Below are 26,879 nucleotides of genomic sequence, written 5' to 3' on the forward strand. Positions count from 1 at the left end.
CCAACGGCCATAGCAATGAAGATTATAAAAACACAAGACTCAAAGCAAAAAAGCGTTTTTGTAGCAAACAATAATGGATTATCCTTTGAACCGACGGAAAGAACTCTCAGATTTTGTGAGGGCTCAAATCATTGGAGCCTACAAAGCAGGTCGCACCAACAGAGAAATTGCAGAAATTCTGTCTGTACCACGTTCCACGGTTTCGGATACCATCCTGCGATACCGAGTCACTGGATCTGTTACCCCACCGAAACGACCGGGTCGCCCTCGTCTTACCACACCTACTGTTAGTCATCCAGCATGAGTTTATTAGCAAAGCAACTTTTGGATAGTAGGCGTGATCTTTAGTTTTACGCAGATGGATTTCTTGTAACGAGTCGAGTACAGAATAGCAAATGCTTTCTTTAACAACGCTGTCGTATCGCTTGGGTAATAAGAGACAAAGTGCCCGCCAGAGCCATATACGTTGAACACAGTAAATTCCTAGTTATCATACATTGCCCTCACTCCAATTCTCATATATGGGATACGATCGCACACCCCGTCAAGTTTCTTGGTGTCAGAAGACTACATGTTCCAAGTGATTTGTTCTTTGCATGATGTTTCCACAGCAAAACGCGGCAAGAACACATTACTACAATGCCCGTAAGTGGCATGGCACCTTAAAGCTAGTCCTTCCCATTAACTATTGGTTAAAAGAACCGGCCGTACGATCTCTGAACTGATCACATACCATAGTCTGCTCGGCTCACCCCAACCGATCCACCTCGCCTCTCGCCGCCGTTACAGATTCCCTTTGTGTTGGGCTCTGTAACTTTGACGCGGTGACGCCTAAATCCTAGGCAGAACTCATAAATCCGTTATATGTCGTCCCTCTACACCATATAGATTTATATGAACTTACTGGTCCCCTAAACCTAAACTCCATTTTCGTAGGTACTTGACAGCTACTAGTGGTACTAGTGATAAACTAACCTACTCGATTTGTTTTTATACTGATGGCATACTAACCAGATGCATAAGATTTAAATCGATACGCAATGCCGTCCTGTTGTCCCTCTACAACAGCGATCGACGCATTCCCCGGTCAAGCGGTTCGATTTGAATTATATGTGTCTATAAAGTACTAGGCAACGTCAGTAAGCCCCTAGTGTAAGCCCAGAGGAAGCCATGACGTGGATGCAACAGCGGCCCAAAAGACAACTTTGCTAGAAGGCCTTACGGCTGCAGTGCTTGCCAACCCTGGATACGAGAAAGCCCAGCTTAGTTTAACCCAAGTCGTATAGTAGCTACTCGTCAGATTGGAACTGGCTTTATCTCGTACCGGTAGGCCAACCAGTATAAGCAACGAGTACAAACAACGAGTATAAACAACGAGCATAAACAACGAGTATAAACAAACTATAAAGTGCGAGGGGCGTAACTCTCACCACTGTCCACCACTGTTCAATGCGTGGGATACGAAAGATTTGCTTTGTACATGTAAATGCATGGCGTGTAGCCACATACATATAATTCCAAACCAAACCGCTACTGCCTTGGCACTGAACTCATGGACATGAGTTATGCTATTTGTCATATGGAGGTCACTTATGTCACGAGTGACCTGTGGTTCAATTTGACAAAGGCATGGGATAATCCTATATTCTAGGCGAACATCTATAAACAAATCAAACCGCTACTACCTTGTCCCTTGAACTCATGGGCATGAGTATGTGGGTTGGCAGATGTGGCCCGACTCCGAGGGAAAAGCACTTGCTCCCGATCACGTTTCACAAAGACTTGAGATCATTCTTAATGGTTGCAGTGGAACGAGATTGACGTGGGATGTCAGGACGACACCGGGCAAAGAGACTCTCTCTGTGGGGATCTGTGTGGGTTACAGTGGAGTAAATCAATCGAGATGAAAGTATACTATATTGGTGGCGCCAGATGGTACTGCCGTCGCCTACTGTTTTGTGTTTTGTGTGGGTGGGCGGACACAGCGTGCAGTGCCATGACGCGTGCATGAAATAGCGCATCTTGCTTTATTGCAAAAGCAGAAAGGCGATCCATGCACCGACCGCTGTGACATGCAACAGAAGAGAAAAACACTCCCGCCCAAAAAGCAAATGCATTCACGCCTGTTATCCATTTCCGCACGCAATTATCATCAACCATCACCCAACTGTATGCCTCACATTCGGAGTCCATACAATGTGGGGGCAGACGCGATGCAGCTGACACAACTCACCGCACCTAATGTGCTCTAAGCGGGATTTGGTAGAACAGATGTGACCCAGCTGAAAAACAAAGCAATAGCTATAACTGTAAAGTCTGTAAACTTACCTAAAACACGACGGGAATATCTTCCAGCGCAACGGCTGCAATAGGGACTGTCGTGACCTGAGCCATTCTGCGACTCCACAGAAAAGTTGTGGTCAACTAGCGAGAACCACAAAGAAGTCAAAGATCAGTGCAAGCGCTTTTGAAGGGAACTCTTGTAAATACTTTAAACTTGTTAAAAACAAAGTACTGGACACAAGGTGCTGTTCAATTCGTGTCAATCCATTCACTAGAGTGGCTCAAATTGAATTATACATGTGCATGAGTGGCATATGAAGTACTAGCCAAGTAGTTATCTCATAGGCTCGCAGTGGAGCTGAAAGATACAAATCTTTCAACAGGTTACAAGTCTGACCATGTCCGGACCCAAATATGTGATCTTTTCCTGGTGTCAGACTCACTATAACAATGAACATTTGTAGCCAGATCTGTTTAATATCTGTACATGTCGCGGTCAAATTGTAATCTACTTTCCTTGTACGAACTGTGCGTTTGGCAGGAGGAGACGGGGTTGCCGTCGACCAAGGACTGCTGCTGCTGCTGTCCGGGACAGAGCTCCTGTACCGTGGCATGAGAATGTGGGTCCATACGATTGCCGACCCAACAGCCGTACCCTCGGAGCGCCATTCACCAGGACTTTCCGGTTCATGAGGTGCATATAATTACAATCCAACAACTGCTGAGCTCGATCGGTGCTCCTCCACTGTTTACGCCCTTTGCTTCGTTACATATTTGTCAATTTTGAGCTGTAGGCGGGTTGACAGATGCGATACCCGAGCGATTGATCTGATTGCGCAAGAACAGAGAAGGGAAGCCCGACATACCCTGAGCTCCTCCTGCCAACTGGTCGCAATTCCACCATCACGAGCGTCCCAATGCATTGTCACAGGGGATACGGCCGAGGTCGACTTGGACAAGTATCAGCCCCAGCCTGTCCCACAGCCAATCCCTTCTGTACTGCCTGCTTTGCATTCTCCAACATTCCCCATCTCTACCATCATCGTGAATGCCTTGAATAATCGCATTGCCCGACACTTCCATCTCGATCATCATCGTGAATGCCTTGAATAATCCCATTCTCCAACATGCCCACCTCCATCATCATTCGTGAATGCCTTGAATAATCCCATTCCCCAACATTCCCCGTCTTCATCATCATCGTGAATGCCTTGACGAATAATAAGAATTACCAAACGGCATACGATATTAAGAAACTTGCTGAGGAGAATGGCGACGTCCTGTCATCAGCCGTGGCTTCCTTGTTTATCGGTAGTGCGGGTGGTCATCCTTGTACCAATGGCTTTGTGCGCTACAAAGCCTTCTGATCATAATGCCCACACCTCCCCTCGGCCACAATTTGTGGACCAGCCGGTAATGCAGTGTAGCTGAGGTTCAGAAGCTTCCAACGCTGGTTTGATGGGTGAGAAAGATCAGAATGGGCATTGCGTCAAAATTGATGCACTTAATGAAAATAGGATCGTCCGGCGTTTCTTTTGTCGATACCCAAGAACCATTGGCGAAATGAAGCGGTTTTAAGGCCCCTGAACGAGTCCCCGAAGCCAATGCATGAAGAACAACGGGCAACTCTGCATCGACGGTTCGTTCCATCCATCTTATTTTCAACACATCTCCCCACTACTATCGTTACCCAAGAACCATTGGGGAAATGAAGCGGTTTTAGGGCACATTAACGCCTCCCGGAAGCCAATGCATGAAGAACAACGGACAGTTCTGTATCGACGGGTCGCTGCTCGTCGTTTCCATCCATTTTTTTTCAACGGCTCTCCCCGCTACAATAATTTGTAGACCAGCCGACTTACTCTCTTTCGTCCTGCCCGCCGCCCTAGGAAAAGGTCCAGATCGAAAAAAAAACCAATCGTTGTCCACAGTTCCCTTAGCATCTTGCCAAGTGCCTCACAAACTGGGCACATCCATTCCTTACCAAATTCATCCATAAACCCAGCACCTTCTGTAGCATTGACTGTAAGCTATACTCTAGGTGGGTTGGCAGATTCGACCTAACATAGCCAAATATGTCGTAGTTATACTGGTACATATGGCTACTGGAGCCAATTGTAAAGGAGGACCTACGATTGCAAATAATCGCAAATAACTTGGTTGTGAATTAGGAGTATATGTTAATATTTGCAACCAGGTCTGTAGACCTGGGTCCGCGACTCGTTGGGGCATACCCCTCGTTGACGTTGTTTCTGCGCCAGCAAAAAGATGACTGGAGCTGCAATCAGTGCGAATCGGGTCATGCATGTTTTAATCGGGTATAAACCATGAGACGCTCCAAATCAAACCGCTACTGCCTTGGCACTGAACTCAAGACGGTATGGCTAATTCAAATCCAAACCACCACTGTCCGATGAAATACTCTATACTCGTTGTAATGGAATAGTTGAATGATTGCAACCACCATAGACCAGCTCCAAATCCGCCGCTATGCTTGAACGGTAAAATGAGGTCTATACGACTGGTACTGCACACGCCGGACGTATTAAATAGGATAAATAGATCAGAGCTGTCTGATGTTATTTAATTGTCAGATGTTATTTATTGTGATACCGATAGTGTGTTTTCAACTTGTCCTATCGATCCTCTCGACATCCTCCGATCTGGGCTATCTTAAAAATAAAGTAGCTAGTAGTATAGTTAAAGCTTCTAGAGCTACAGGTAATCCTATTATCACCTTTGTCTCGACTGCAGAGTCATCGATCACTGCCCGCCCTTTGACGCTTTCCACTCGTCCCCTCACGTTTATATGCTTGAAACCAGCTCTTTTTGAATGCATTGATACATGCCGCCTCTGATGCTTTAGACACACGGACATTTCCCTCGTCCCCCCCCCCCCCCCTCAAACCCGCCGCTATGCTTGAACGGTAAAATGAGGTCGATACGACTGGTACCGCACACGCCATTCGATACGATTGGTGCTGCACACGCTATATCACTTTTGTCTCGACTGCAGAGTCATCGATCACTGCCCGCCCTTTGACGCTTTCCACTCGTCCCCTCACGTTTATATGCTAGAAACCAGCTCTTTTGAATGCATCGATACATGCCGCCTCTGATGCTTTAGATCCCCCTTTGTTAATGTTTTTTGCAGACACGACTCATACATCACTGCCCGCCCTTTGACGCTTTCGACACACGGACATTTCCCTTTCCACTCGCTCGTCCCCCTCACAGACACCACTCCAATATTAAAGGACTGGTCGGAAAAAAAAAATACAAAGAAGACATGATTCCCTGGGCGGGGTTCGAACCCGCGATCTTTGCATGGCATAAGGAGACCTTCCTTATAAGTACAAAGCCTTAACCACTAGGCCACCAGGGATCGACACAATAACAGCACTCCGAACGTTAATCATGACTTTTGAACAATAACAGCACTCCGTACGTTAATCATGAGTTTTGAACAATAACAGCACTCCGAACGTTAATCATGACTTTTGAACAGTAACAGCACTCCGTACGTTAATCATGAGTTTTGAACAATAACAGCACTCCGAACATTAATCATGAGTTTTGAACAGTATCAATATTCGGGATGCTATTCATGAGTTTTGGACAGTAACAAGATTCCGTACGTTGTTGATGAGCATTTTGGAGTTCTGCTCGCGTTAACCTCCTTACGTTAACCATAAGTTTTGAACGATAACAATATTCGGGATGTTAATGATGAGCTGTTAGATGTCCAGACAGGTTGCATCCATCCATCTGCTGGCAAATTTCCCCAGCCAACGCGTCCACGCAGAGTTTATCGATGAGGAGGGCGACGCGTTCATTGGTAACTGAACGGAATCCTAGTTTACAAACAACTCCTACACATTTTGGTGCTAGTGGCCTAGTGGGTGAGGGTGGACGTTAAATCCAAATGCTCTGCTGGCCTAGTGTAGAACCCTATTCAACCTTCCGACCGGTAATACATAAACGCATTGCATCACTGTGCCTCACTTGCTTGCAGCATACGACCCTTCAAGGAAGCAACATGCTTCAGCATTTCCTGGCCGACTTCAACTAGACAGATCAAGCAAGTAGCGATTCGATATATTTTTGGGTGGAGCAACAAACTGGTAAGGTCTATTTGGCTTTTTCTGTTCTTGAACGCAACCATCGCTGCAATATATTGTCACAATGAAAGGTGAATGGTTTGAACTAGTACATTGTGGTTGCAATCATTCAACTATGAGAGTAGCCCATCCTGACGTTCACACTCGCCTCACCCACTAGTCCACTAGAGCCAGCTCTGACACTAGGCCACCAGAGCATCCTGACCTTCATACTCGCCTCACCCACTAGGCCACCAGAGCGTCCTGACTTTGATGCCCGCTGTAGGAAATGGATGGGAAACCCGCAATTTAAACCAAAAATGGGTATATTAGGATAACGTATGGAAATTGGTCTGTATGCCACAAGATAATGATGCGGTATATGTGTTTTTCACCATAGTTTACTGTAGATTACACACACGATGAACTTGGAGCGATTTAGTATCCAAACTGCGTGGCTTAGCAGCCAATGCGCGTTACCTAGCAACCATAGAAAGCCGTAGTATAAGACAGACTTTTGCGACACAGGTAGAACCTTAGAACTATATAATAACATCTTTTTTCTGTGACATTTGCTTTCACATCGCTTGGGTTTATCAAAGAGACAGTTTAGGTCCGCCAGAGCAATATATGAGAGCGCCGTCGTAGAGAATAAGGTGCTATTAGTTCTGAAAACACACAAACTTGTGCCGAATCACCTACAGTGGTTAACGACCCCGCATGCCGTCGAGTTTCTTGGTGTCAGAAACCTCGACATTCCCAAGTAATCCGTTCTCTGTGTGGTGAAAATACAAAGAAAGGGCGGAAGAACGCATTACGACACCGCCTCACCCACTATCCCATCAGAGCGTCCTGACTTTGATGCCCGCCTCACCCACTAGTCCACCAGAGCCGCTCTAACACTATCCCTGTGGCCATCCCTATGTCCTGATACTGCCTGCACATGCCCCCAGTGCATAGCTCAGTCAAGTCCTGTCAAGTATGTTGGGAGTAGTGAACTTCAGATAATCGGACACATGTCCGAATGGCACGGCTGGGATATAGACACCCCTGGCCAATGCATCAGCTCATGTGAAAGATGCCTGCTACTCTCATCGTAGCAGAGCATCCCTCGTCTCATCCTGTAGTCCAGCGTCACCTCGTCAATAGCTCATTTGAGTGCCCTCTGACTGTCGGGTCCCGCAATTCCCGACAAAGTGGATATCTCCTTGTGTCCTTTGTGTTTGAGCAAGATCAAATACACAGCCACCTTGCAAGAGGGGCCCCCTCTATAAAAGGCCAGGCCGGGGGTCGCGCGGCCACCCCCTCCCACAGCCGGGCACGTAGAGATTTTCGCCGGACACAACGAAGCGATTGGCCTGAAGAAGACTAACCATCTTGCTCGACTTGATGTCCCTAACCGCGCTTGGGTTCCTTGCGTGGCTCTGATTCACAAACCTTTACGGATTAGTGGAAGACAAACTTCAGGGGTTAGCATATCATGCTTTCCCTGAGCGAACTTCCGCATATCGTCCTTATGAGCATCGCGCGGAACTTATCTCTCGCGGACTTGGTTCATCTGCGCTCCTGCGCAAGGGCTTTGCGGAGACGCCTCTCCATTGCGGATAGACGGCTCCATGGCCTGAGTTTGATATTTGCAGAGCTGGAGCGGATCTTTATTTTGCCGTCCACGGTAAGTTTGGACTATGTTGGCGTCTCTTAGGACGTCCGCATTTACTGTTTTCTTTTTTTTCCAGTTGCAACAATATGACGACATAGAGAAGACCTACGACGCTCTACAAGGGTTTCTCTCAAATTTGTCCTACAAGCGGACACCCCTTGGCTGCGAAGTACTTTTCGAGGAGTATGATGACATCGAGATCGACGTAGGGTACAGGTTTCTTGAGAGATATTGGCGGTCTACCGTCAGGGTTATGGACTTCATCGATCCGTCAAAATCGGTCTACCTTACCGGTGTGAGTCGATTATCATGGAGCAGTGCAGGTCAAGAGCGGCTGGCTTACGAGGATTGCGCCATCTACATGCACATCGCTGATGGGCAATACGCACTGGTGTATCAAGGAACGGAGGGCAGCTTCCCTGGGGAGGCTCGCTCCGCATTGCCTACAGTCGCAAAGCAACTACATACTACGCATAAAGAGCTAGCAAAGGTTCTTGGAAGAGCCTTGTCAGCTTTCGCAGAGTCTTCCATCCATACCGGTACCGGTGTTGGGCAGCATCTGAATTGGTCGGAGATGCAGCCAAAAGTCCTGGAAGAGCCCGAGGATTTTGTCATCGAATATGACTTGCAGCGGAAAAGGCTGACCGCTCACCTACTCAAGGGCTTGGAGGAACTGCGGCCGCGGTTGGATGACACCCATAGTAGGCTGTGGAACTGGATACGGAGTCAAGTCGATCTGAAAAAAGCTGAATCACATATATTCTTTTTCCGAGGAATCTTTCGGGCTCTTCACGACAATTGGTGTCTATTTCACGATACAAACTTAGCACAAGATACCCGTTCGGAAGCTTTTGCCTTCGATTGGGTCAAGAACAACATCGTCTTCACGTCCTTCAGCTGCAACAAAATAGCGCCAACAAAGACTTGGCCTCATCCCGTTGAGAAACTCGAAGTGACTTTTACTGTGAACGGCTCAAAAAATCCAGTCACCTTCCAAAGACTTCTCTGTTGCCCTGATCGCAATGGAGGCTGGAACGAACTGGTCTGCTGGTCTGACCAGATTCGGTGTCATCTGTTCGAGGCAGTGGCGAAGACTACGAGCCTCACTCTCGTTATTGGAGCGCATTCGCTGGCGTTTAGAGACATTGCGGGGTGCAGCGAGACATGGCGGAACGCTGATGTCTTCATGCTTGTGATCGCTGCGGTAGCTCTGAGCTTTGTAGCTTGGCCACCGACACCATTCGAGCTGCGACGTGTTTACGTTGAAGGTGAAAATGAGACCTTACTGGAGATTCCACTTGAGCCTCCTCTGCGAGTGCAACCAATTTCCCCCACTACAAGGAACTTAAGCACGGTAGATTGACTTCTATTCATATAGAGGTCATATACGGAACCAACGAGTTGATACTTAAGCGCCTTGCCTTCACAGGCTGTAGAATCAGTTCTAGGTGAACGAAGGACACGAGGAAGTTTCGGGAATAGACTTTCAAAAGAATTTCTCTGCGGTACTGTTTAATAGACCTGGTGCGCATCTGCTACTTTCTTGGAGACCGAGCATGCAAAGCAAGAATAAATGAAATTACGGAATGCCGTTATTTGAGCGGGAGCGCCGTCTTTCCTTTGAACCGGCCGCGTGTTGTTAAGGCAAATAGAGCCGCCCGATATATTTCCGCTAATCTCGTTTTGAATGTGTTTGAAGTAGCTTCTGGACTCGGTGAGGAGCGTGGATTATGGTGCTCTCAATTCTTCTGGCAGGAGCCTAAAAAATTCTCCATACTTCCAGGAAGCCAGTATGAAGAGGCCGAGACGGGCAAAGCCGGGCGGTGACAGAGCGGGGTAAATGCGCTGTTGCAGTGCATGACAAAAGAGGTTCTCGGATGCAGGACACGCAGAAGGCAGCGTATTTTCTCGCGGGCAAGGCGGGGTCATGATGACAGACGCACCATGGACAAGTTGAGCCATTCCTCACACCTTCCACACCTCTGACGCGCATGTAAATTACTGTACAAAAAGAACATGCCGGATATTTCTGCAATAACTCTAGCTTTTACCGACTTCTCCATTGCCTTTCGGTTAGGGTTATCCACATCCCGCTGCTTTCCTTCTCGATCTCGCATCTCGCCTCGTACGGATGTATTCGTTCACTGGGATACCTCGACCCCTTCGTCGGTACAGGAACAACGATGATGGCGGCTATGGAATGTGCTCGAAATAACATCGGGGTGGACCCATGTCAGCCATACAAATATTGGCTCAAGGAGAAGGTTGAACCCGGTAGCGAGTCCAGGGAAATGACGGATATGAAGTTGTGGGTTACGTCCTTCACACGTGATGACCGTTTTCAAAATGTGGTTGGTCGAAAAGAGGTCAAAAAATTGCGGTTTGAGTTTTTGACCACTTTCTGACTATTTTGTTCCCGGCCACCAGAGCGTCCTGACTTTGATGCCCACCTCACCCACTAGGCCCGCCCCATCTTGACTCTTACGCCCGCCTCATCCAACGACAACTAGTATGGAAGATTTAATCGAACAAGCATAGCAGCGGGTTTGAACTGGTGTGTTGTGGTTGCCATCATTCAACTATTCACGTAGGCCATTCATCAAACCTGGTTAACGCACACAATGCAATGCCTGCTATGCTTTGTCCGATCAAATATTCGATCCGAGTGGTAGGCCCCTTTTTGACTTGTACAGCCGCCTCAATCACTGGACCACTACCAGTCGTATCAATGTATCTACCATTGAAGCATAGCAGTGGTTGCTGACGAGCATGGTTACATTTGTGTATCGCCATTTTTAAGCTGTTGCTACAGTGGGATTATACCTGGTTAACCCTGGTGAATACATCGTTACGAGTATTATAACCTACATATTGGGGTGCCCAATGATTAAATGTGTAGGAGTGGTACACACTATGCATACAAGCAGGTCCACCCCAAGTGGCAGTGCCTGCAGTATCGGACATGTCTGGACTGACAACGACAGCGATCGGCGGGTGGCACAGTCATATCGACCAAGTACTGTATGCACATTTTGAGCCCTATCTATTCAATAACGCGCCCATCATCCTTAACGGCCTCCGTGCGCCTAGGCATAGATTCAACTAGTTTAAAGAGGTTTTCAGGAGTTATGGCCGCCCACTCTTCCTCCACGATGGCCTTCAATTCTTTTAAATTATGAGGATTTATGCCTATACACCCGTTTTTTCAAGACCGACCACAGGTCTTCGATGGGATTAAGATCTGGAGATTGTGGTGGCCATGGGAGCAACGAGGACGTCATTCTGGAGAAACCACTGGCGTGAAACCCGGAATGTCTCAATGAGCGCGTTATCTTTGTTGGAAGAAGAAAACGCCTGGAACTGCGGCTTGATGCAATGTTTGGTTTTATGCTAGCCAGCATTGGGCACGACGATGGGAGAGGATGTCACATGAAGCACGTGATGTTCTTCACTAATGTGCACTAGCCACGCTGTGTGTTGAGCACAAGCCCAGACGGAATTCCAAGCGTCATGGATCCCATTGAGATAGACGGCTCGATTTTGGAAGGCGGAGGACAGATCCTCCGAAATTGCGTGGCTTACTCTGTGTTGTCAATGCGTCCTATATATATTCATTCTATTCGCGGAAACCGCAAGAACCCTGGGTTACAGCTGCAACATCTCACTGGGATTCTCCTAGCTGCTCAATTATCAGAGGCAATTGTGTCCGGTCTGGAAAAGAACTCCCTCACACTCACCTTCCAGCCCACACGTCCCCAAATATCTATGGACAAAACCAACGCAGGACCTAAAACATACGTAGCTGAGATCTCAAGCGCCGGTGCTTGTACTTTGGTTCTGCAGTTAGCTTTACCCATCGTCCTTTACAAGGCAACAAATCTGCAAATTATTGTAAAGGGTGGCACAAATGTCCCTTTGTCACCTAGTGTCGATTATCTTCAAAGAGTTCTTTTCCCGACCTTGTCTTTTGCTTTTAGCATCCCAGGCGTGAATTTGTCCGTTGTAAAACGAGGGTTCATGCCCGCAGGTGGAGGGGAACTCCACGTTACCGGACACACCATACAAGGTCGGCAGGGATGGAAGCCGTGTACGATCTTGGATAAGGGTCAAATTGTATCATACGAAGCGATCTTTACGGGATGCTGTACTCAACAATTCTTGTCTGAATTGACGTCTCAAGTCAGTAGACGACCACAGTATGTTTTGCTTTGTGAGGATTTGCACATTGTAGCAAAGCACACTTCACAATCGCAGCTACTTCTCGTAGCAAGAACCGATACAGGATGCATCTTTGGAGCTTCAGCTTTAGGAGGAAAGTACCAAAACGGAGAAAAGTTGTTTCGTTCGGCGGAAAAAGTGCTTCTTAAACAGCTCATGGGCAGATCTTGCGTTGACGAGTACCTGCAAGATCAACTTATCGTCTACATGGCATTAGCGAAGGGCCAATCTAATGTTCGCACGGGACCTTTGACTTTACACACAAGGACTGCTATACACTTTGCGCAGGTCATGACGGGCGCGATTTTCAACATCAAAAGAGATGAGGATAAACTGGATTGCGATCAGTCCCACGAATCTTATGTCATTACTTGCGATCCTTGTACATCAGGGGACATTTGAGATTGGCGAGTCGGATCACCCTCTTGCTGTGGCAGTTGTTGGGACTGCTGATGTTTTGATAATGGGGGGAAACGACGCTGTTGTACCGAGTGATGGCTCTTTTCATCCACCGGTTGTTCTGCATGAGTTGTGCTTGATTCGCGGCATCCTTTTCGAGACATGGATTGTTGCAATGGACTGGGCAACCAGAAAGCACACAATTGCTGTCAAGATCGGAGCGAAAATGGCCACCTGACCTACCGTACAAATGAGTACTATCACGGCGGCAATCAGTATGATGGAGATAGTAAAGGTCAACACAACCCTCGGAGAAGCATTGGGGACGTTGGCACCTAAACAATGACATTTGCAATTTGTTGCGCGGTAGTAGGATCCAAAGACGGATCCTCTGCCTCTACGTCAATAAGATAGGCATCGTTGTAGAGGTGTGAGGATAAAGGAATACTCATCTTCTTTTCCCTTCTTGGTTACTTTATATCGCGAGATCCTCCCGTTTCTATAATTAGCTTTGGTCTGGCTCCATTTAAACAAGAAGCTACATATCCTTTGTAAGCACTAGGACAAAACATATCCACCAGTAGTTGAGTAGTAGACCACTAGAATATTGTATTACAAGTTATAGTTGTTTGTAAACTAGGGCTTTTGCTTCCAGTACCACATCTGTGCTGTCTTTGTTTTCGAAAAGCCTGCTCTTGCACTCGATTTAATGATCGAGACTACTATAGTGTATTGGCAATAACAAATGTCACAACACAATACACCAGGGAATAAACCGCGCGACAACCGGTTCGGAAAAGCTAAGCTACTACTAGACAATTATACACGCAATACGTAACGGTTGTTCTAACCGGATAATTGCCCACCACCACACACGGTCCCTACTAGGCCTTGATCTGGAACTCTTGATGGCATTGAAGCCAGACTCTTGCATCCAGGAGCGAATCGACTGGGCAGCGTCACAAGCCAGAGGATGTTCAGTGACAAGGCTTGGAGACTAAAAAAACTGCATGTCAGCGACAGAATGACAGAATGAAAAGAAATGCCATCAGTACTTACCAACCAAGCTCAACAAATGTGGCAGCATAATAACAGCTTTGTTGGTTCCGAGGCTGCACTGGTTCCAGTTGGTTGTAATCGGGTGGGCGAGGTCCTCGGCACCAGAGCAGTACTCTCATGATGATGGACTTGAGAGTGCTGTGTGAGTGTTGGGCAGATGCTTCGAGAGTCGAGGGATATAGAAACAAGATGGGGGGCAGACAACGGGGGGGTTTATATAGAAAAAAGAGTGGATAGATTGAGTCATGGAGCGTCATGCAGGTGGCAAACTGCAGAATATTCCTCTCATAGATGGCCGCAAAGGGATAGTAATTGCAATCCGTTCTTGGCCGCACCTTTGGACCCGTCTTTTTGTTTATCTTCGTGAGGTTCACAATAAATGTGGTTAATTCAACTGGCTGCAATGCTCCGTGGCACTGACATTTCTATTTTCCCACACACTATGGATAAGCCACATTATCTAATGTCCGCACCACGTCTGCTTGCCACAACCGAATCATCCACAAGGTCCCATTGATTTGCAATATTACCATGTTCGTTTTCTCATGTACAATGTAGAATGGTTCCCTCATGACGGTTTTCAGGAAATTCCCACAATTGTTCTCACTGCGCATCGCTCTGCGCATCTCTTGTCATCCGGGTCTTTCGCAAGGACAATTGTCTTGGAATGATTGCCAAACTCGACATGTACAACGTGGAATGCATCTCGTTCAGGTCTCTTGCAGAGGCAAGTGTTTTAGAATGAGTACCACGCTCGAATTGTACAATAATCGTCACAAACATGTATTCGTTTGAATGTTTTGTCGAGTCCGAGTACCACGATGAAAACCCGACGAGCATTTGAACGCGTGTGCAATGTACATCTCATGACGTTTTCCCCCAAGGTCTTGGCAGCCTTTTAATTCTACGCCCACCTCACCCACTAGGAGTCTAGGCCACTAGTGTTATACATCTCCTATAAACCTATTCATCGGACACGCCAAGCACTGGTTTGATTTCAACTATACTTTCATAGGATATAACAAACAATAAACTGCAGCATCGTTTGCATTTTCCAGGTCTTCTTTCAAGTTCATCGCACACATGGGTTCACATTAGTTGTATATGTTTTGCCAGTATTTAGTTTGCCCACTCACTGAGTATACTTCCATTCGAACCACTTTTCCGGTGGATATATCGATACGAAATTATAGTTGTTTGTAAATTAGGGCTTTTAGATTTGGTACTGGAGCATAGTGGGTGGGGGTGCGTTTTTCAGCTGCTATGCCGTCTACAGCTGGAATTTGAGTCCCACCCATACACTCAAAAACCCCTTTTGTAACAATTTCTATATCGAAAGACTTTAGCAACAAGAAAAATAACCATGGGATGCCCTCAGGCAGGTCTATCACTCGCTAGACATTACATCGAGGAGAAAGGGACGGAGGGGTATCGCTCCTGAGGAATGGACTCCCTCGGCGCTCAAAGCGCTTGCGACTTGTCCCTCTAATTCACTAGGGAATTAGGGACAGTTATAACATTTCGTATGTTATTTACAAAGCTTCTTGGACAGTCTCAACATTCCCTATGTTCTTTACAAAGCAATTTTGGGCTACCAGAGCAGGACAGCTACAATATTTTGTTGTTATTTACAAAGCTTGTTAAATTCATATCTACATGTATCTCCCTATAGAGTAAAAGACTAATAAAGCAATGATCTGATGGACTGTCAATAATTAGTAAGTTTGCGAGCAGATTGCTTACCCATTTACCACTACCCATGATTGCAACCACTACAGCGGACAGATAGAACATTTTATGTTGAGAATTTCATATTTTATTTGCAAACCATTTTGGGCCACCACGGCGAGGACAGACAGAACACTTCTTATGTTATTTACGAAGCTCCCTGGACAGTCTGAACATTCCCTATGTTCATTACAAAGCGTTACTAAGGTGTTCCGAGCACACGCACAAAAAACTTTAGCTGCGTCGCCTATTGGCCTATTTACCGTTCAAGCATAGCAGAAACATTCCGTTACCCAGGTTTGATGGCAACCACAATATACCAGTTCAAACCGCTGCTATTCCAGAGGTAAATAGGTCGCAGAGGAGGTCGCGCTGAAGGCAACGAAGGCGTCCAAACTTGCGATCGATCAGATCCTGCGTCAGTTATGAAAGACCGTAGAAACGTGGGCCTCCGTAATCTTGAGGGAACAATGGACACTCCGCTGTTCATATCGCCTGGAAAGTGGGGTTATTGTCACCGGCAATGTTGGGACGTGGCTTCTCCCAAATTGCTTTTCCGGTTTTTCTCGGCTCCTTGAAATCTGCCGTACAGTGTTTCTTTGGAGGGTAAGGAAACGCCCAATTATATTGTATTGTTGGGTATTGATGTCATCACACTTTGTAGATCGCGTTGGAAGCCGTTGCGCGGGAGGTCGGGTGTGATGCGATCGGCAGTCCAACCCGCGAACCTTTGAGAGTAGCTGAGACATATGCATAGAGGCCAAGAAAACCACTTGGGTGGATGACCCTGATGAGTAAGTTGGGTCACGCCAAGGGCACGCATTGCCATTTGCTCAACTGTCTACAGCAGCTAATTCACCACCAACTGAATTTGGACTACCACCACTTGAACCAGTTGGACCACCTAATGGGTACGGCTGGTAAACCACCACCATTAACCATTAATACCACAGACAAGTCTAATCATAAATATATATATAAATCAGCGGCAATTGCCTTGGCATGATTACCATGTTTGTCATTTACAATAATGGCAGAAACATGCATTCGCTTGAATGTTTTTGAAGGGAAGAACTAGGGGTTTTCCAAAAAAAAAAAAAGTCATGAGGCACACATTCCACATTGTAAATGACGACTAAGATAGTCATTTCAAAACGATTGCTGCCGCAAAAGACCTGGAGAACATGCGTGGCAAACAGACTTTGTGGGCGGAGGTATTAGATAATGTGGCTTGTAAGTGTGTCGATCATTGAATTACATAACTGTTGAGCTATCAACAAGGCCCGACAGGTCTCTAGCTGTTCTACACTCTGGTTGCTAGGCCACTAGAGCGTTTGACTTCTACCCCCACTACACCCACTAGCATGTTATTCCTACAGCCCACTAGGCCACTAAAGAATACTTTGTGAGTTACTATTGCTTGTGAGTTAAGGCTTGTATTGTCGCTACCAAAAGGGTTGAATGGTACATAATTTTTTCAGCCGCCTCGCCCCTCATAGAGCATAGTGTGTGGAGGTGGTGGTTTCTAGCTACGTCGCGTCTACAGCTGTGATTTCAGTCCAACCCTATTCATTAGGTTGCGGGATGACATGAGGCAATAGGGTACAAGTGTTTATGGACAGATGGTCACTATATGTCTCAAGGGAAAGTCGAGATAGTCTATACGACCCTGATCGTGTCAATGACTAGTATCAGCTTGATTCACGCATTGGCAGAATGATTTCTATGGTTACCCTAACCCTCTCCTTTAGATTCGGGGCTAGTTCATCATGTTATGTCTGCTCATGTGCTCATGGGCCAGTAGGAGATACCAACAACATTTTGAATCGCATCTTCTTGTCGATTTGGGGCACGACAGCAAAGGGTAAACTATATGACAGAAATGGGGCATTTTGGCCAGCGGTCGATTCAGTTTGTTTATCAACGTTTACTGCGACACTAAAGGATCTAATAATTTGTCGGAAAACTACCACATGGACGTTCGCCACCACTGCGTACGCAAACTCATAGATGCAAAGAGGGTTTCTGTCCAGGATATCTCATTTGCAAAGATGGTCCCGATACACTGACCACGCGCCCACCAAACCTACGGTTTGTCAAACACAGTCTCGCCATGAGAGTCGTGGGATATATAGGTTTGTAGTGTTTTTATTGATGAGCCAAGATCATCTAGACAGTCTGAGGTTGGTGAGAATTGTTATAAATGATGGTTGTTTGTAAGTTAAGGCTTTTAGGATTCGCTACCCATGAACGTAAATAATCGTTTTTCAGCTGCGTCGCCCCTTTAGAGCATGGTGTGTTACAGTTGTTTAAAAGCAATTCCTTGCAAAACATAACCAAGCTTTGAATAAAATAATACTTACAGCCAACACAAAGTGGCTTGAACAGCTCGAGTTGCAGTTCCATGCATTAGACTAGTTTCTGTGACATTTACAGACTCTAAAGACATTCTTTGGTAGGATGATGTGATGGATGGAAAGACATGCGCTAAATGTACAAGAGATGAAAACGCACAGCCTTAATTCCAACTGCTAACAACCATCTTGTTCACGGGAATATCCTTCCGATCAACGTCTATTGAGCAGACTTTTGTAACTGTGCTATCTCTAAGTGCTGATCAAGGTAAGAGTGTTTGAATACAAGAGCTGCCGCACCTTCAGTTTTAAAATTAAACAACCAGACTTCTAAAGACTCTGATATTGCTGTTTTTCCTTTGGTTTGGTTCACGTCTGCCAACACGACTCTAAAAATACATACAACTTGTATCAAGCTATTCACCCGATGGTTGCTTGAATAGACATGTATCTTAATGATCGAGATAGCAAGCCACATCAAATACCGACTACGTTCCCCACTGTACATGACAAACCTGGTAATAATTGCAAAACAGTCGTACCTTGCAGACTATGGCGACCGTTTCGGCCATCAATTCGGAATTCCTTCTCCAAATGTTCAGCCTGCAGCGAATCTGCAAGTTCCAGATTTCCCGCTTAAAAGGGCCATCAACTTTGGATTCCTTCCCCAAAAGTTTCAGCTTGGAACGATTGTGCAATTTGCAGAAAAACCGAGTGCAGAGTGCTGCGGCAACTTGTTCTGCTTCTGGCACCTCACCGCTTCTTCAAGCCCTGGAGTCTCTGCAGGCTCCACTGCTTCTGCAGGCTCTGCAGGATCCTCAAGCTGCTCTTCGTCTACCCACTCCTCATCCCCACTCCTCATCTTCTAGTACGCATCCCTCGTCTAGACGCTCCACTTCCTCAAATTCTGGAAAGCGCCCAGCTCTTCCTCTACGTACAATTGTTGTGCGATCGCTACCACGTTTGTTGTGTGCAATGGACAATGTGCGATGTGGGTGTGCAAAATGGAATATAAATGTAGAGTAAATTGCAATGCAACGGACAACTGTCGAGAAAATGGCTGGGAAGTCGGAAGGCAGCAGGGGTGCCATATAAGTAGTGGTCCAGAGAGCTACAGTGGTCTATATTTGGTTGGATTGGAAGCTTCTGCGAAAGCTGAGAACTCCTAAGCTCCTGTGAATGTCCCTGGAGGGCGCTTCGGCTTTAGCGCTTCTTCAAATGCTGGTTGAGCAAGCCAGCGTGAGTTCATTCTGGAACGATTGAATTGGACTGCGGTGTAGCTTGTTTGATAATTAAGTGACGAGATGGGATGGCGAGAACATCCGATCCAGTTTTGGTTTAGGTAGCTTCAGTTATTTTATCGGCTGCAAGTAGATGTAGAGGGCAATTATAATGCTCGGGATATGAATTTGCAACGATGAATTGGCTTTTCACGATGGAGCAATAACTGTGCTCAATCATTGACCTGGATTATTGGCAGCAAACAGCCCAAATACGGCAAAAGATGAGAGAGAACTACACACTATCCATCGAGTGACATCGATTAGACATATCTAAAAACCAAGGTGGCAGCTACAAACTGGCACGCGATGCACAAAATCGTGTGATGAAAAACTTTTCACACAAGCTTGATGCACTGCTGATATAGTGCAAGTAACGAAGTCGCGATGCAGGAGAACAGATCTTCAAGTACTTAACGATACGTTTTTTGCGTGTCCTGGAGTAGATCAGAGGCGAGGATATGCCATTGTTGTAGAGTGTTTTTATAATGGCGTCTCCTCATTTGCCGACTCTGAACTTTCAATGCATTGATCAATCAAACTTGCAATCACGTAATCTCTGACAACGTTGGCAGACTGAAAAGCATGCGAAGAGATGCAGAAAGGGTTAAGATTCATGGAAAAGGGGAATGCTGTGATAGGATATCATAAGAACACGGCAGATATCATCAACAGGATCCTCATTTGATGTTTTCCTCTCCGAATGTCATTAAGCTGATATATCCTTGAACCTTAATGAATGTGTGCGTTATAGTGTATGCACTTTTCCCTAAACCCTCGCTCGTTTGATACCCAAAATATGTAGTGTATGATGCTCGCATAAATTGTCTCCCACACTTACGAGATAAGCTTTTTGGGTTTGTACGGAAGAGCTTAATTACACGTCATTCGATAATGGAATATTCGATGGTGGAATTAATTGAACACCGCGTCCAATATTGAATACTATAAACGAGGCATCGACCCAGCGCCGTTTGTTAAGACTATGCGTTAAAATATTTTACGAAGACGGACGACGTGATGATCATGCTTCATATCCCTCGGTTGAAAATTTGGAGAGCTTTCAACCGTCCTTGGAGCCAGAGGATAATACATTCTCCATTAGTGGTGAGTAAGTATAGTGGTTTGGGGCAGTCCACGGCTTAACTATCCCAATTTACAACACCTGGTCTAGAAAGCTAGTGATTGCCAATACAACTGTCAATGAGAAGCACCTGGTTCTTACAAGCTCAGCATCATATATGTCGTGAATTCCATGTTGGAAACATGTTACTATCACCCTAACAGATGTGGACATACTAAACATGACCACTTCTCTGTGCAGCGTCTAAAAGAGAGTAGATGGCGTATCATTCAAAGCTGTGTTCAAGAGTATTAACCAAAGAAATCTTGTCCCGTTCGCGTGCTGTAAACAAGGTCACTCAAAGCTGGACGCCTAGACTTCACTACCGGAAAAGCTTTCTTGTTGTCGCCCCGCATGTTTGCCAAACAGACGACTTGTATTGCACTACCATATATATTAATAGTGACCCCACTGACATAAAAGTTCAAGGAAACAAATCTTTCCGAGCCCAGGCTTATGGACGCACAATTCTAATAATTAGTTTATACCAACAATGTACGGTCAACATATGTCCACCCTAGGCAATGCCTCCTATGCAGCCTCCCTCCTGGCTGTTACTTCAATCTTTGGATTTTGCTCAATCTAACTAAAAATCTTGCCACTCATCATCAGAGGTGCCCACTTGGGTGCGGGCGCGTGATGTGACGGAGCCGCTATCTCGTTGTATACCCGAATCAAGTGTCACAGCGGGTGTACTTGATACAGGAGTGGGGTTGTTGCCCGGTGACCACTCCGAGCTGGGTTTATCCCAATCGCTCCAGAGGTCGTCCCCTCCTTGACCGTCCCAGCTGTTGCGCAAAGCGCCGGTATCGTACCCGTCGGTCCCATATGTTGTTCCCTCTGGTCCAAATCCGCCCTGCTGTGCTGGGGTGTAGCCACCTGCTTGGTTGACGAGGTTCGTTGCAAAATTGAACCCTTTCTGCCCAGCTTCGGCCACCTATGAATGCCAGCCGTTAGCACAATGTAGGTTGACGTGCTTGCACAAGTTGGGTACTCACCCTATTGCCCAATGTTGAGACAGACCGCGTTATATTATCCTTGAAATTGGGATCCCGTACAGCCGTAGCGGTCGGTTGAATGACGTTTTCTGCCACCTACGAAACATGGGGATATGTACATAACGACGAGGTTGCTAACGATAAAATCCGGTCAAATGATACCTTTTGCCCAACCATTTCAGCCCCTGATACAGCCAGCTTCGCACCCTCTACCACCGTATTCCCTAGTACCCCTACCACGGAAGTCACAGTGGGTGCCAGGAAGCTCCATCCTTTTGACAATGCGGCAAGCGGGTCCTCCAAGAGATTAGCAGACCCGGGATTATTGGCTGGTGTATCTAGAATCCACGTGAATTAGTGCACAGCGAGAGGATAGCAGGTGCGTTGCAAACTCTACTAACAGTTGGTATTTCCGAAACCAGCATACCGCCCACCTTGGCTTGGTGGTAAATCTGCTGAGCGGTTAGAGTTCTCCTGGCCTTTACGCTGACAAAGGAGGAATAAGGTGCCTGACTAAAAACCGATGACCGCAGTCAGAACATTCTCTTACATAAAAATAATCTTCATTCCTTGCTTTATCGGGAAGCGCCCCCGTAGTGGCGCTCTGCGTACCCGTATATCCCCCTGCCGAGCCCCCACTCCCCATGCTTCTCGGCACAACAGGCGATCCATTAGTTCGCGGCGTTCCAGTCGGACGAGGAGAACTGGTGCTCGATCGCGGCGGCGCTGTCCATGTTCGACCTTCACACTCGGCAGCGAGCTAATACAGGCAGTTGATGAAATAGATGTTTGGTTATAGAAGTAATAGTAGTAGGCACCTTTTCTTTATACTGCCGCGCAAATTCGCTGGATATAATCGTCGGCGGTTAGCTTGGCACCATAGGACACAAGGAAGACTGCCGTTCGAACCTCTGGTATTTATCCTAAAAAAACGATATACAAATATACCGGCTCAGACAAGCATCGAGCAAGATGCACAAATATTCTTTCTATCAACATACTTGAATGGTCATTCCCTCAGAATAATCTTGAATTGGTACGGCACATGAGCCACGTCATGTCAGGTTGCTTAATAAATCCACGCCAACCAACCTGGATGCGACTTGAAAAAGGCCAAGGCCTTTTTATTTCCACCGAGCTGCATCCTCCGGACCTGATCCTCACTCCACTTATCCATCGTCACTGACCGTACGAAACTCACATGAACGCCCTGCGCAAACCCGAAAAATTTAAGCATCGTCAGCGCAGGTACCGCCAGTAGCTCTCTCATGTGGCAACCCTCTTACCAAACTCCTATGTACGCCCGAACACTCCAAGCAGAAGAAAATGCCATAAGTCACGCTCGCCCATTGGGGATGATGTGCTCCTGAACACTGTAATCAGCATCCGTTGCTCCCCTTCATCAACGACAATTCCACTATATACCACAGTCAATGCATATCTTGTTATCCTCTCTGCGCTGTAGCTCCAATAATGTTTGTTTCAGAGGGTCCATAGTGCCTTGGGAAGAGATGTGAAATTGTACCTTCAACGAACATTTGGTTTTAGCGGCTATCCCAAGTCGGCGGTTGCGTAATCTCTTATCACGTGACAGTAATCGAGAGGGCCGATCGCGCTAAGGTCAGCGTTATGCTGGTTGACCTTTCCTCACCATTGAAAAACTATTTATCTCGAGTTCACTGTTCAAGCTGGCGATTACCCAGTACTTTTTAATCTCGAGCGCCATTTCTGATAGAAGCACCTAGTATCCGTACTTATCGAAAACTTGGAGAACCGGCATTCTGCTCTTGCGCAGCGCAGCATTCAAGAAACGCTGTAGGAGTCGATAACTCGGCTCCGAATGTACTTTAAGCCTGAAACCCCTCATTTCCCCCACCAACCTCCCGGTCTCCAGCGCAGCGATCCATTTTTAAATCCATGATGTCGTCCGCAGGACCCGATACCGAAGACCTATCAGAAACACAAAGTTCTGCACCAGCTCCTACATCCTCTGTTACTCGGTCATTGAAGAATATACGGCACATAGATAGAGAAGAGGGGGAAGGTGATTCCACACAGGTTGCGGAGATGGAGGGTGTAGCAACGCGCGCGCGTGGACTGAAAGTATGTTTTTTTGACGAATGGGGGTGTGGTAATGTGTATGAGATGTTTACCGGAAACTCAACTTAGCGTAAACAAGCACTACAAAATATGCCCAGCAAAAAGGCTAAACGAGGAGCAACAAAGGTAGTATCCTCTATTGCCTCTTCTCTATATTTAAAAGCCAACTCATAGTTGGATCCCAAGAAATCAACAAAACAACCGCCAGGTGCTCGCGAAGCAATACTTGCTAAAGAACTCCGATGCTTCAGCAACGATACAAAAGAAGTCATGAAATGGAGCGTATGGATGCAACAGCTAGGGGAGCAAATTCGGCATATGGAGGTGCTAAACGTTTGTTTCACTGACACGATTATTTTTGATTGTAACATCCGCTGGCATCAGAAACGCTTCTCGACCATGTCATCGCAACATAGCAATACCCGCGACAACGCCACAAGAACTTTTCACAAGCGATCACAATCCCTAATTAAGGAGTTGGAGACACTCCAGACACGCACAGAGCAATTGTCGGACAAAATGAGACAGGACGTTATAGAACCGCTCGGGGAGTTGCAATCAGAGGAGAGAAGAGCAGATGGGGGAGGGAATGGTAATGGTAATGGACCAGGGAGATCGGGCGACTTGAGACGTAGAGGACAGGCTGTAAATAGTATACAATAGAGAACACCCCGTACGTTGGTGTCAAAAGTGTTACATGCCCAAGTCATCAATGAGGCATAACCAGAAAGCGGTTACCCAGAACCAAGATCACGTCATGACATAGAAACTCATACGAATAATCTCTTCCCAAAGCTCCCCCATACACCTAGCTATACACCCAACACGGAACAAAGCGCATCCGCGAAACCAGAATGTCCTGCATCTACCGACCTCAGACCTCATCCGCGTCGTACACAGCCACAGCGTACTGGCAAAAGCATTAGAGCCCGGCCAACTGATAAAGACGCGTTTCTCTCCCACCGACGATCAAAACATTTCCCAACCCCACCCTTACATGCCCACCAGCCCAAAGAGCAAACAGAACTGCTCGATTATCACCCCGCAACGCACATTCTTAGCAGGTACGCGACCACCTGGCGCACTAATCCCGATATGGACGATACCCAACTGGCCAAGCCAATTACCTGCCCGACAGACACCACATCAGAAACCTCGCCCCGCCCCGCCACTGGGTTTTCTTGCTTGTTGTCCAGCAGCGCTTCCACCTTGCATACTCACACCAGGAGTCGCCACCCGTGAACTATTCCGGGTCATGGCCGGATCACCGTAACCATATTGGGCGTTACCGTGTCCTGGACTTCCGGCTTGGTAATAGTTAGGGTAGGCGTACTGTTGCTGTCCCGTGTAGGGGGCACCCGCAGCGTTTGAACCATAATTTGTTGCTGCGGTCGTAGCGGGACGCTGGGCGCTTCCGGTTGTTGCCGCTGGTCGGCGAGCAGAAGCAGCGGCGGGTTGGACAGCAGGGCGAGCTTTCTCGCGGGACGAATGGTGGTGTCTTTCAACGAGGTACATCAATATAACATCATCACATTACTAATCCACAGGTCAAATTCTTACCTGTCGTCACCACCTTCTTCGGTCTTGACTTCTCGTCCAGAGGCATCCCTTCCTTCTTGCTTCATAAAGAAAAGCAATATTGTTAGCGAGGAGACCATGGATGGTTTCGCAAATGGCTCAGCCTTCAATGGACTTCGACCTACTTGGTATTTTACAACTGTCCAGTCGAAGACGTAGTCGTAATGGTATCCTTCACGAATAAAAAGATCTCGGAAAAGTTTCCGCAAGTAACTGTAGTCAGGTTTGTCGTCAAAGCGTAACGAGCGTGTGTAGTTGAGATACACGGAGAACTCATTGGGGAAACCTCTGCAGATTATGGGATGAGCTAAAATAACGGCGAGCGGAACGTGGACCCACCGAACCTACCTGCACAGAACTTCTGTTGGGGTCGTCATCTTTTTTTCCATAATTCTGTCGTATTTTTGCTTCTTCGTGGCAGCCTTCAAGCCTTGCCATGGTAGTGCTCCTCGACAGAAATACATGAGGACATAACCGAGCGACTCTAAATCATCACGCCTCGATTGTTCTGCGCAAAAACCATCAGTCAACTAAACCGGCGAGTATTCGCTGTGGCCTAAGAACGCGGTGGCTTACCAACTCCCAGGTGAGTATTAATACTCGCATAACGGGCCGTCCCTGTGAGATTTTTGTTTTCTTTATAGGGGATATGTAGGTGTGTCTTTGGATCCCGGTACTTCTTTGCCAGACCGAAATCAATCACATTGACTTGGTTTCCACGCTTCCCCAAGCCCATCAAGAAATTATCCGGCTTGATATCCCGGTGTATAAAATTTTTGGAGTGGATGTACTCAATGCGGGAGATCTGGTCGAAAATGAGATCAAAATTCAGAGAACGGGAGGGTTGCAAAAGTATCATGAATACGCACCAACTGATCCGCAAGCAGTAGAACAGTTTTTAATGTGAATTTCCGACCGCAGAAGTTGAACAAATCTTCCAGACTGGGCCCCAGCAAGTCAATAACCATGCAGTTATAGTCGCACTCTATCCCGAACCAGCGCACGAAAGGAATTCCAACTGAAAGAAGTAATTGGTCAACCATGCTGCGCTAGTTCAATCGACATAATTAAGGAAGTGTCAAACTTACCGCCTCCTGCTAAACTTTTGTACACCTTTGATTCATACTCTAATTGCGGATGCTTCGCCTTTACAGATTCCAATTTGATGGCAACCTCCTCCCCATTGATGATGTTCGTACCTGGTAAGAGAAAGGAACAGGTGATGGAGTCAGTCATCCTGCTGCAACGAAGAAGGCACGACGGATTGGGTGCCGCACGGAATTATCTCCATCAATTTGTCAATTTGACTCGCGCGAAGAGAAGTGATGAAAGCATGCGCTTTGACCTCCAAGTCTGCTTCCTGCCAATCAAACGCATGTGATTGGACTCCTCAGAAGGTAGACCTCGCTCCATGGAGTTCCCATCCTCTCTCATCAAGTGACATCAACCAACGTCATCCATAAACAAGTACCTAAGTAGATATCACCAAAGCTTCCACTTCCGATCTTTCTTCCAATCCTGAATTTGTTGCCGACTCGAAGGTCCATCAATGCATGGGGAGGGCCCTGAGCTGACGACCCAGAGCCTTGCTGAGCCTGCATTTTGGGTTGTAAAAGGGATGCGAGAACCTGATGGGCAAAGCGTAACCGCCGAGGCTATATATCTAAAGAAAGGGCGAGATGAAATGATATTGCATCATTAGATTCCCAAATCATCGAGCACGGCAAACTATGCACCTTTCTTGGCTAACAAGAAAGGGGGTCGCGCCACCTACCCCGCAATGGTGGGATGTGCGCCAGGAAGTGGGATGTGCCTGGCAAGACAGCGAGCACAGTTCTCTGTCTCTAACGCCGAGAAATGTAAAATGTTTCTGCCGTCGCGTCCTCCAAAGATTGGGTCTTTGCTTCCAATGGGGGGTGGTTCGTCAGGTGGGTTGCCCTGCTTCCCACTGTGCGCCGCTTTCAATTTCACCCCCCCAGCCAAACAAAGTGTGTGACAG

At 46.8% G+C, this 26,879-nt stretch overlaps 5 protein-coding genes and 1 non-coding gene across 6 annotated transcripts; 3 read left to right on the forward strand and 3 right to left on the reverse strand.

The window, feature by feature from the left end:
• Positions 1-5,576: 5,576 nt before the first annotated feature.
• On the reverse strand, positions 5,577-5,668 carry SPPG_10078. The gene has a single exon. It is a non-coding gene; the product is annotated as a tRNA-Ile (tRNA).
• Positions 5,669-7,103: 1,435 nt separating this feature from the next.
• SPPG_03444 (uncharacterized protein) lies at positions 7,104-10,493 on the forward strand. Its single transcript, XM_016751707.1, has 3 exons — positions 7,104-8,055; positions 8,120-9,757; positions 9,827-10,493. Exons 1-2 carry the CDS (start codon positions 7,864-7,866, stop codon positions 9,404-9,406), a joined length of 1,479 nt encoding a protein of 492 aa, XP_016609686.1. The 5' UTR covers positions 7,104-7,863; the 3' UTR covers positions 9,407-9,757; positions 9,827-10,493.
• A 1,052-nt stretch (positions 10,494-11,545) lies between these two features.
• SPPG_03445 (RNA 3'-phosphate cyclase) lies at positions 11,546-13,360 on the forward strand. The gene has a single exon (XM_016751708.1). The coding sequence runs from the start codon at positions 11,554-11,556 to the stop codon at positions 12,661-12,663; it is 1,110 nt and encodes a 369-aa protein (XP_016609687.1). The 5' UTR covers positions 11,546-11,553; the 3' UTR covers positions 12,664-13,360.
• A 7,180-nt stretch (positions 13,361-20,540) lies between these two features.
• Positions 20,541-22,728, reverse strand: SPPG_03446 (uncharacterized protein). The gene is made up of 11 exons (XM_016751709.1): positions 22,628-22,728; positions 22,489-22,568; positions 22,295-22,412; positions 22,204-22,229; positions 22,112-22,125; positions 22,021-22,048; positions 21,753-21,962; positions 21,604-21,688; positions 21,365-21,540; positions 21,203-21,298; positions 20,541-21,141 (listed from the first exon to the last, which is right to left on the reverse strand). The coding sequence occupies exons 1-11, from the start codon at positions 22,695-22,697 to the stop codon at positions 20,791-20,793; spliced, it is 1,254 nt and encodes a 417-aa protein (XP_016609688.1). The 5' UTR covers positions 22,698-22,728; the 3' UTR covers positions 20,541-20,790.
• Positions 22,729-22,857: 129 nt separating this feature from the next.
• On the forward strand, positions 22,858-23,995 carry SPPG_03447 (uncharacterized protein). The gene is made up of 4 exons (XM_016751710.1): positions 22,858-23,305; positions 23,372-23,428; positions 23,489-23,626; positions 23,687-23,995. Exons 1-4 carry the CDS (start codon positions 23,120-23,122, stop codon positions 23,963-23,965), a joined length of 660 nt encoding a protein of 219 aa, XP_016609689.1. The 5' UTR covers positions 22,858-23,119; the 3' UTR covers positions 23,966-23,995.
• SPPG_03448 (CK1/CK1/CK1-D protein kinase) lies at positions 23,977-26,827 on the reverse strand. Its single transcript, XM_016751711.1, has 9 exons — positions 26,655-26,827; positions 26,352-26,543; positions 25,969-26,079; positions 25,750-25,898; positions 25,457-25,685; positions 25,229-25,388; positions 25,006-25,168; positions 24,863-24,921; positions 23,977-24,800 (listed from the first exon to the last, which is right to left on the reverse strand). The coding sequence occupies exons 2-9, from the start codon at positions 26,479-26,481 to the stop codon at positions 24,449-24,451; spliced, it is 1,353 nt and encodes a 450-aa protein (XP_016609690.1). The 5' UTR covers positions 26,482-26,543; positions 26,655-26,827; the 3' UTR covers positions 23,977-24,448.
• Between the last annotated feature and the right edge of the window lie 52 nt (positions 26,828-26,879).

The sequence above is a fragment of the Spizellomyces punctatus genome (assembly GCF_000182565.1).
Source record: "Spizellomyces punctatus DAOM BR117 chromosome Unknown supercont1.5, whole genome shotgun sequence".
NCBI classification, from domain to species: Eukaryota; Fungi; Chytridiomycota; class Chytridiomycetes; order Spizellomycetales; family Spizellomycetaceae; genus Spizellomyces; species Spizellomyces punctatus.

Bases quoted from the DNA above. Each gene is read 5' to 3' on its own strand.
- SPPG_03448 (XM_016751711.1), bottom strand. From the start codon at position 26,481: ATGCAGGCTCAGCAAGGCTCTGGGTCGTCAGCTCAGGGCCCTCCCCAT. The intron at 25,899-25,968 runs GTAAGTTTGACA...TACTTCTTTCAG, and splicing joins CAAAAGTTTAGCAGGAGGCG to TTGGAATTCCTTTCGTGCGC. The intron at 25,389-25,456 runs GTAAGCCACCGC...GTTTTTGCGCAG, and splicing joins TAATACTCACCTGGGAGTTG to AACAATCGAGGCGTGATGAT.
- SPPG_03446 (XM_016751709.1), bottom strand. From the start codon at position 22,697: ATGGACCCTCTGAAACAAACATTATTGGAGCTACAGCGCAGAGAGGAT. The intron at 22,569-22,627 runs GTATATAGTGGA...TACAGTGTTCAG, and splicing joins CAAGATATGCATTGACTGTG to GAGCACATCATCCCCAATGG. The intron at 21,689-21,752 runs GTAAGAGAATGT...CTCCTTTGTCAG, and splicing joins GGAATGAAGATTATTTTTAT to CGTAAAGGCCAGGAGAACTC.
- SPPG_03445 (XM_016751708.1), top strand. From the start codon at position 11,554: ATGGATCCCATTGAGATAGACGGCTCGATTTTGGAAGGCGGAGGACAG.
- SPPG_03447 (XM_016751710.1), top strand. From the start codon at position 23,120: ATGATGTCGTCCGCAGGACCCGATACCGAAGACCTATCAGAAACACAA. The intron at 23,306-23,371 runs GTATGTTTTTTT...AACTCAACTTAG, and splicing joins CGCGCGCGCGTGGACTGAAA to CGTAAACAAGCACTACAAAA. The intron at 23,627-23,686 runs GTGCTAAACGTT...CGCTGGCATCAG, and splicing joins AGCAAATTCGGCATATGGAG to AAACGCTTCTCGACCATGTC.
- SPPG_03444 (XM_016751707.1), top strand. From the start codon at position 7,864: ATGCTTTCCCTGAGCGAACTTCCGCATATCGTCCTTATGAGCATCGCG. The intron at 8,056-8,119 runs GTAAGTTTGGAC...TTTTTTTTCCAG, and splicing joins TCTTTATTTTGCCGTCCACG to TTGCAACAATATGACGACAT.